The 9279-nt window shown below is 45.1% G+C and overlaps 2 protein-coding genes across 3 annotated transcripts; one reads left to right on the forward strand and one right to left on the reverse strand.

Annotated features, from left to right (window-relative positions):
• Positions 1 to 60: 60 nt before the first annotated feature.
• Positions 61 to 3442, reverse strand: alg12 (ALG12 alpha-1,6-mannosyltransferase). Its single transcript, XM_078101740.1, has 9 exons — positions 3072 to 3442; positions 2403 to 2535; positions 2140 to 2313; positions 1848 to 2042; positions 1646 to 1750; positions 1310 to 1532; positions 997 to 1166; positions 621 to 696; positions 61 to 532 (listed from the first exon to the last, which is right to left on the reverse strand). The coding sequence occupies exons 1-9, from the start codon at positions 3228 to 3230 to the stop codon at positions 304 to 306; spliced, it is 1464 nt and encodes a 487-aa protein (XP_077957866.1). The 5' UTR covers positions 3231 to 3442; the 3' UTR covers positions 61 to 303.
• A 40-nt stretch (positions 3443 to 3482) lies between these two features.
• creld2 (CRELD disulfide isomerase 2) lies at positions 3483 to 6746 on the forward strand. 2 transcript variants are annotated; one of them, XM_040175177.2, is made up of 10 exons: positions 3483 to 3922; positions 4055 to 4137; positions 4421 to 4531; positions 4624 to 4715; positions 4843 to 5019; positions 5158 to 5259; positions 5363 to 5446; positions 5565 to 5660; positions 5997 to 6137; positions 6379 to 6746. In XM_040175177.2, the coding sequence occupies exons 1-10, from the start codon at positions 3779 to 3781 to the stop codon at positions 6447 to 6449; spliced, it is 1101 nt and encodes a 366-aa protein (XP_040031111.2). In that variant the 5' UTR covers positions 3483 to 3778; the 3' UTR covers positions 6450 to 6746. The 2 variants fall into 2 exon arrangements, with proteins under 2 accessions (XP_040031111.2, XP_077957867.1); XM_078101741.1 differs by having other exon boundaries at positions 6385 to 6746.
• The last annotated feature ends 2533 nt before the right edge of the window (positions 6747 to 9279 follow it).

A 9279-nucleotide genomic window follows, 5' to 3' on the forward strand; every position in this document is an offset into this window, starting at 1 on the left:
TGTCAAGAGTTTTCTTTGGTTGGAGCCATAATTTAATGTACTATTGATGGATGACACACATGAGTTTCAACTATTTATTTATAAATTATAAAAAATATGCAAATAACAGCCGCCAACAGTACAATAATACAAAAATTCATGATATGCAATCCAGACTGAAGAAGAATCAGAAAACCTGTCATACAGTTTACGGCAACATTTATCTACATTGCTTGAGACTTTCTTTAAAAGGTCTTAAAACGTAACCTCTGAGGACACCGTTCTGGTCACATAGAAACACTAAGTCTCTCTCTGCGCCGCCCGTTAGGTTGCAGTCTTTCTCTCCATGATCACAGTTTTTCTCGCTAATTGCACGCTAACAGGCGGGATGTGAAACATGTTGACGGCAATGTTGCTGTAGCCTGCGATGAAGGCCAGAGGCCAATGGGTGCCCTGGAGCAGTTTTATCTTGGTGACGTTCGCCTCCATCAGGAGGTGCGTGTACATTTTCACGTCGGGATTCTTCAGACTCAGGTCCTCACGTTTGTCATATCTGTTGAAAAGAAAACAAGATTGCGATTTTAAGGTCATTCTTGTGTACGTTCTTTTGGACCGATTTCATTGCTCAAAAATTCCCTAACCTCCAGTTTTTGTTTTGCTCCAAGAAGCGAGATACTCCAGTTTCAGCAGCGTAGGTGTCGATGTGAACAAAGACATCTGTGTGAACAACGAGAGAACCATGCCTTCAAAGATTGAACAGTCTCACGTATGATTGCTGAGAATTCAAAATGAATATAAATCAGCATTCTGCAGCCGATTGGCTGATCGTTATCAGCTCATTTGGATCCTTTGAATATACTAATATGGTTTACATACAAGTGCTCATCATTAATGGTGTTTAGTTTAGTTCAAACTTGCATGTGCATTTTAATAAGCAGTACCTCTGAAAAAGGGTAAGAATTAATAGTTTTTTAAAAGCTTCATGCAATTTAAAAATGTGCTGAAAGTGATTCCAACCTGCTGTGACTGGCAACAACCGGTGCAGCTCCAGCATTCCTCGTCCTCCTGGGTAGTTGTGGTGGGAAACATACAGGCTGACACTGGAGTACGCCGCATTGATAAAAAGCTGGCCAACCACAACCGCAGAGCCCAGTTTATGCATCCAAGATTTCTGGTAGTTGCACAGACTAAAGCACAAAACAAAGAGAGATAACGATCAACATGTGGAAAATAGTCGCTGCTGACGCTTTAACAAGTCGACTGATACCAATATGATGAGTATTTCCCATCTTTTGCTCTTAAAAGCAAAAGGCGACACGTTTTCGCTTACATGAAAGAACAGCCGCGAGCAGCCACCAGGCTGAGCACGGGGAAAGTGTATATGATGAAGCGCAGCTCCTTGTGGGGCAGGAGCGAGTAGGTGAGGATGAAGCCCACGGTAGGCAGCAGCAGCAGCCTCATCCGCCGGTCGAGGAGGCCGAGGGGGACGAACGGCAGCGTGCAGCCCAGGGCGCGGGGCAAGGCAGAGTAAAAGTACCACAGAAAGGGAAAGGTTTACTGGGGAGACAGAGGTCAAGGAGAACCGCGGAGTGCCGATTGATCTGCTGACCAGTGAAAGTAGATTCACACACACACACGTGGGTGTACTCGATGAAATGAAAGGATATTCCCCAGTTGGAACTTTGGTTGAGGATAGTGTTGTACCACAAAACCTGACCTTCAGGCCACAACAATTTCCTCCAAAAGATGGTGTCAATGGCCACCGTCACAGCTGTAAAAAACACAATAAGTATTAAAAGGCTTTTCACTCAAGTTTTGCTTTCCTCAGTATGTCCTATTCATGTTATATTTATTCATTCACAACTCACCCAGTGACAGGACCCCAGCAGGAACAGCGTAGTAAAGCAGCTGCAGCAGCCCCAGCTTCCTGCTCAACAACGAGATGAGTAACATCAGACCCAGGAAGATGCAAAGCTCCGACCGGAACACGATGATGACGAAAGCAGAGAGGCTGATGAACCGGCCGTGTTTCTGAGCCATCCAAGATGTGAACGCCACGAGAGCTGAAAAGGAAAAAAAGAGAAAAGCACCTATTTTAGAAGGCAGAATGATCCAGAGTCTCCAGTTCGTAAAGATTCCGAGCCGTGCGCGGCCTCTTACCCAGCGGCAGTGCAAATATATTAGGGAGCGTCCTGGTGCTGTAGAACATGAGGTGGAACTGAGAGGCACACGTCAGACAAAAGAGCCCTGCAACCGTGGAGCCAAACTGCCTCCTCACCTCCTTCTGCATGTGCCACAGTGCAGCGACAACACACACTCCCAGGGACGCCCGGACTGCAGACGGCACGTCAGAGGAAAGCCTCAATTTACGATCGTTTAAAAACCACTTCAGTTCCATTCAGTGAGGTGATGGGAAAGTCTACCTGTCAGCTGGGTGTAGAATTTCGGCGCGTCCAGCAGAGAGGACAGAAGCACAATGGGGGAGCAGAGCACCGAGAGAACCAGAGGGCCGAGGAAAGTCCGAGGCACCACACCGGGAAACTCATGATGGTCATACTGAAAGACAGCGAGGGCTCTCTTCTCAACACGCGACCCGATACGCCAAATCTGGACCTCTCAATCATATCACATGACTGTTTGGAGCTCTGGGTGTTTATCTTTGCATCCCACTGAAGGCTGTCATTAATGAAAGCTCCAAACAGCTGAAACTATTCGGTCAGTTGTTATTTATTTGTATAATATTGTGTAGATAATTAATACCTACATGTTAAACCGAACAAATAAAATATGTATATCATACATGCATAGTAGTATGTATAGATCATTTAGGGCTATCCCGTTCAAAATAGATCACCATTTCAACTATGAAATTAAACATTCTAGTCCATGTGCCCTTGATGCTCTATACTTTTTAAAAGCATTATGATTACATAGTATAGTTAAATTAATTATAGGTCATAGAACGGATCATTTAGCATTACTATCCCTACACAGTGCATGAATGAATCAGAAATAAATTAAATGTTAGCTTGTTAGCACGCCTACTACCAGCATCAAACAGGGATCCGATCGATTACACCTGCTTAACTTACCTTGTCAAAGTTGATTCTGTGATACAGAATATCGTGTGCAGCTTGTAAATTAAAGCTTTCCTCAACTTTCGTAAATGGACAAATTAGTAAATGCAAAAGAGCCACTGTTATTAATAAAAGCAGCAGTGGCAGCCCAAAAACATTCTTCTTTTCAGCCATGACAGCTGTGATCTGTATCACTTCCGGTTAGTACAGGAAGTGAACTGCAAATCCGTTGTTGTCATATTGATAAAAATAAAAATCTTAATTATTTGTAATAGCAAGATAGATAAATTGTTTTAAATTGTTTCTAAAAAGTCACAAAACAAGTCAAATTAAATTGTGTTAAATACTGCAACTAAACATCCACAATTTCCCGCATGCGAAAGGAGGTAACAAAAACGCAACGAGCTGCACGTCCCGCGCGTGTCGGCTCGTGATTGGTTGTACGCTTTTATGACAGTCAATTTCAGCCAATCACCACAAGCCACAATTCGAACAAGAGGCTGACGCGGAAGTCTAAAAGCCGCATCGGTTTTTCCATAACCGGCATGTAAATACTATTTAATTGCGTTTTGCATCCACAACGCTAACGTGGATTTAATGTCAGGAATCGCTTATTCAGAGGTGTTGAACCTAGCTTAGCTTCAACATTAGTCGATAGCTGCCTTGCGTGTGGCTTTAATGTGTGTGCTCATATGAAACGGTGTCCCAATTGATCGGCTAAGATGCTGCCCAACGGTCCACAGCTGCTGCTCCTGCGGCTCTTGTCCTGTGTAACTTTAATTTTACTTTTTCAAGTCACTGACGCCAAGAAGGATTTAAAAAGCACCTGCTCTACCTGTCAGCAAATCACCGATAACTTCAACAAGGTAAGCGACCATGACTTTCTGTGGTTTGCTTGTCATTGCTCTGATATTGTGAATGTGTCCCGCTGTCTTAGATCGAGCCAAATACCCGAGATGTTTTATTCAGAATTAACATCACTATTTCTGTCATTTTAGGGCTTTGACAGAACAGCAAGGCAGAACTTTGGAGGGGGCAATACAGACTGGGAGGAGAGAACACTGTCTAAATATGAGACGAGGTGAGACTGTCCATCCTGCCCGGTCCGGGTCACCGTGCCACGGGATCCGGTCGTCAGAGCTGTGTTTGCTTTGCACCATAATCGCTGTCTGTTTGCGCTTGCTACTACAAGCTCATCATGCATCAGCTTACTCTGCTTGTGGCTCAGAAGTGTGTTCACTTTCCGCTCTTTTGCAAGGCCTACAAACCTGTGCCCCACACACACACACACACACAGCGCTCGCTCATCTCCATACTTTTTAATTTAAAACCTCTATCCATTCACCTGGTTGCCTCCTTCACAGCGAGATCCGTCTGATGGAGATCGTGGAGGGGCTGTGTGACAGCAGCAGCTTCGATTGCAACCACATGTTGGAGGAGCACGAAGATCATTTAGAGACCTGGTGGTTCAAGAGGTGTGTGTGACCGCAAATGCAAATCTACTCAGCCACAGTGGCAATTTGGCCAGAAATGTGTCAAATCTCACCTCTTCCCGTTTTGGATTCAGGAAAACAAAACATCCTGATCTGCATAAATGGTTCTGCATTGACACCATCAAAGTGTGCTGTCCGAAGGGAACGTTTGGACCGGACTGCAAAGGTGGGAATAAATGTCGCTTTGGCTAAAAGTAAAGTATAGAAACAAATAAACACGAGGACCTGATGCAGAAAGTGGTTAAATGTGTTTTGGGTTTTGTTTCTGATTTTTATATTCATGTTTCTGGAAGCCTGTCTTGGCGGCTCTGACTCGCCGTGTCACGGAAACGGACAGTGTGACGGCGACGGAACTCGCGGAGGCGACGGCAAGTGCAGCTGTGACGACGCCTACAAAGGGGAGTTCTGCCTGGACTGCGTCGACGGCTACTTCAACGAAGTGAGGAACGCCACCTTCTCTCTGTGCACAGGTACACTTTTGGACGCCCGTCGAGTGAACACGCGGCTGCCGTAGCCCCACCGGGCTTTTTTTCCCCCCTTGACGCTGTCCCTCAACTGCATTCGCACACAAATGAAAAGCGTGAGTAGTGAAATCTGTTCTCATTCAGAATGCGACTCTTCCTGCAAAACCTGCACCGGAGCGACCAACCGGGACTGTGATGAGTGCAAGGACGGCTGGCAGGACGATGACGACGAAGCAGCTTGCGTCGGTATGAGCGCCATGGTGTAAACGCACAGTCAAAAGCGAGGTTAGGGGTATTTGTGTGGACACCCCCTGTCGACCTCACCGCAGTACATCTAATGTGTTTGCAGATGTAAACGAGTGCTCCGCGGACCCCTCCCCGTGTGAGGAAGATCAGTACTGCCATAACACGGAAGGCTCTTACTCCTGCACAGGTAATTACTTTCTCTCTTTGTTTTTTTTTTTTTTTGTACAATTTGGACTAAACAAAAGCTGCCGCGTGATGGAATCTAGCTGGTGTGATTTTTTGTACTAACACTTTGTCCTTGGCAGCTTGTGACAAAGTGTGCTCCGGCTGCACCGGGGCCGGTCCTGATAAGTGCCGGGCTTGTGCCACCGGGCACCAAGACACAGAGGGCACCTGCACAGGTACAATGTAAATACTTCACTATTTGAAGGCTGTTATCAACCTAGCGGAATGCATGCAAAAAAAAGACCCATTATAATATTTTACTGTTCTATTGCAATATTAAATAACAGTTAAACTAGAGAAGGTACTGTCCCCTGCAGAGCAATCTAGTTTCAAGCCAACATTCCTCAAACAATAATAATTAACACTTCCCTGGAGGGACTGTGAACTGATTGATTCAACATTTTCTCCGAGGACTAGTAGTATTCAGAGGAGTGCTAGCAGCAGTCCATAGTAGTCACCAAAAACTCTGTTTCAGTCAGGCCGATGTAACCCCACATTGTTGTTTTCTCCAGATGTTGATGAGTGCTCCCTGCCAGAGGCCGTATGCACCAAAGAACACGAGCAGTGTGTCAACACTGAAGGCAGCCATGTGTGCATCTGCTCGAGTGGTTATGAGAAGCAAGAGGGCGAGTGTGTCCAAACGCTGCAGCCAGGTGACGATCACTGTTGCTTTAGTCATGCTCATAATATTTCATAAGTCATAATATTTGTGCCCTGCAGGTTGCAGACTTTTTAGAAGTAATTTGTTGAATGTCTAGCCATGCTTTTGCCTATTATAGTAATTTATGGTCCGCTTGTATCCCTCCAATGACGACACAATAATATTATCAATATTTAAAGGGAAATATTTTAGATGATTCATTATTTTATATTCATGCTTTTGATTCTCACCAGAAAAAGAAGAAGAAGATGATGATGAGTCCGAAGCGTCGGAGACGACCACAAGTGCACACGCGGAGCTTTGATTTAAAAACCGAGACGCATCAGGAAGAAAGGTTGAACTCTGAACACGTGAAGACACCCATTTTTAATAGGTCGAGTACATGCACTCAATGTACAAGATGCACTTGGAACCAACCCAAATGCTGTTTTTCTCCAGCAGTGGATCATGGATTAATGGACAAAAACAGACATTTTATGCTCTTAATACCCAGGTCATTGTTGCTTTCCTGTGGTGTGATCAAAGTACCACTTGCTGTCTTTATTTGTTGTATGTATGGTTTTTAAAACCAAAGGTCCAATAAAGGTGAATTAAATATAAATTAAGTTGAATTCATTTTAACAACGGTGAGTATATTTTCTTATTAAGTCGCTGGTGGAAATGAAGGTGCGTGTGTGTTGCAGGGATCTATATGACCACATGGTGGCAGTGTTGCCCTATGGAATATGGATACTTCTAAAGCCGAGTATCCTCCTGAAATGGATTTAGAGAGGGCTAAATAGTGTGCCTTACTGTTCACGCTTCATCTTCATGTCTCCTAGCCATTTGTTTATATTTGAGTGTATTTCACTGTCGGGAACATTTCTGTATAAAGTGCGGTGTATTTTTTTTGTTTTTCAAACATTTATTCAGTTTCAGGAACATTTATTACCAAAATACAAGGAATTCGGCTTGGCGGACAATTAGCCAATCAGACTCTGCGGTCTAAAGAGTGCCGCAGCAATGTTTGCCTTTTGTGGTCCGGAACTCACAAAAAAAGCCATTCTATCACCGACTTGGAAGTCTGCAGCTCTGCCACCACTCAGGATCAAAGCATATTTTTCTAACCCAGGTCTCACCTTGCAATCCGGCTTCCCGGATGATGTCAGCCGTTAGGCCTCCAGGTTTGCCAAGCTGGAGGAGCAGCAAGCCAGTTGAGACCTGTCTGAACGGCTGTTGAGGGAGCAAAGACCCCCCGACCCCAGACCCACCCCCCCACTCAGGCATCCCTCCACTTTTCAACTCTACTAGGGAAGGATTTTTAATCAGTTGTACGATATTTTATTTATTTTTTTAAAATGTAAAATCCAGGATAGATAGTAATGTTAACATAATAGACCCCGACAACCTGCCATTTTTGGGTGGGAATATAATGAATTATGTAAAGAGGTGTACGAAATAGTGTGTTTATCAATGTCTGCATAAAACACATTTAAAAGGCTACAGCCAGCTCAGCATTAAAACTCAAAACAAAGCCCCTGCTAGTTTGTGTCTTTCCAAAAGTAACAGTAATTTGTCCATCAAGACGAATTGGTATCAATCTTCTAAAAGATAGAAATCAACTAAATGAATGACAATTGAATAACACGGGCAAGAGAGAGCCGAAGCAGCAAAATACATGTGTCATCAGGATGAAAGGGGTTATCTTCAAATCTTTATGGGAGAAGATGAGGACCCAACAAGAGCGAACACGAGTCAGCATGACTAACACATGAGTCTGTGCACTCACTGCCGCTAGAACACCCATCCAGGCGTTATGCTAGAGGACTGACAGGACAAATGTCTGTTGTGATGCTTCATGGCTTGGAAACGATACAGTCTCTCCACTTTCAACACCTGGGTGATAGAAACGGCTCAGCCAGGGAAGTTCGTGATCATGTCGCAGCAGGCCGGTGCTGAGTGGCCCGGGTCTGCTGTGAGTAATCACAACACCGCTTCCCTCTTCTTTTATCATTCTGCTACACGCCTGAGCAGTGCAGCAGAATGATAAAAGAAGAGGAACCTAGATAGTATACTCCTCTTCTTCTGCGCTGGGATGGGGCACCCTGCTGCTTTTCTCTTGACTTTGCGGTGCTTTTTTTCTTCTGCCAGTAAATCTCGTGGTCCAGATGTGGCGGGGTGACCTCGAGGACACCGACGGGGTTACTGAGGATTCCCGGGGAGCTCGCAGAGCGTTCAAATGACAGTGAGCCGATCGCACAACAATCACCTCCATTCAGTGATGCCCACCTCCGAGCAGGCCAAGGCATGCTGCCCTTTACTGCCCGGGACAACATGTGACTCTCATCCTGATTCATCAGGGGTCAAATTTCATAGCCGTTTCCCAAGCCTATCCTTAGACAACAATCCTCTTTGTTCTGTTAAAAAGCGGTAAGACTGAGATAATCATAGTGGTGAGGTACTCTGAGGGAAACTGCATGCTGAACTAGAAGCCAGATGTGGCGCCATGTGCTTTTGTTCAGCTGTCAGTGGCCTGCGCCGCCTCTGATGTCACGCACTCCTTATACTTGCTGCCCTCAATGAGTCCTCGCTTTGGACGCTCAACCGCCAGCGATTAAGCCGGACAAATTGGAAGGTGCCGTTTGTCGCGGAGGTGAACAAACCGACGCTGGCGCTCCCGCTCCAATGGGCTGGATGAAGCCCATTGGAGCAGGAGCGCCGGCGTCGGTTCCTGGATGACTTTTTTGGCGGGAAGTGAAAGCGTCAGCTCAAGAACATCTGGGGGCTGCATTTGTAGCCTGAGGTTAAAGTGGGGAAATTGGGAATTTATGTTGTATGCAAAAGGCTGGTAGCTTGCAAGATGTTGGATTGGGCAAAATGCCGGATTTCACTGACCTGGGGATCAAACAAGGAGAGTAAGTCGCTTTGGATAAAAGCGTCAGCTAAATGACCTGGAATGTAATGTAATGATAAGTTGCTAGAATGAGTAAGAACCAACATGAATCCTTATGAGCATTCAGTTTCAATTGCATCTCAAGCCTCCCTGTAATATTTAATTCTGATATACACTCTCACCCTTTGCTCTGTTTTGACGTGTATCAACTTTTGAGGGGAACATCTCACTTTCCTTCCTAAAACATGAAATGGGGTTAAGG

This window comes from Gasterosteus aculeatus, chromosome 4 (assembly GCF_964276395.1).
Source record: "Gasterosteus aculeatus chromosome 4, fGasAcu3.hap1.1, whole genome shotgun sequence".
NCBI classification, from domain to species: domain Eukaryota; kingdom Metazoa; phylum Chordata; class Actinopteri; order Perciformes; family Gasterosteidae; genus Gasterosteus; species Gasterosteus aculeatus.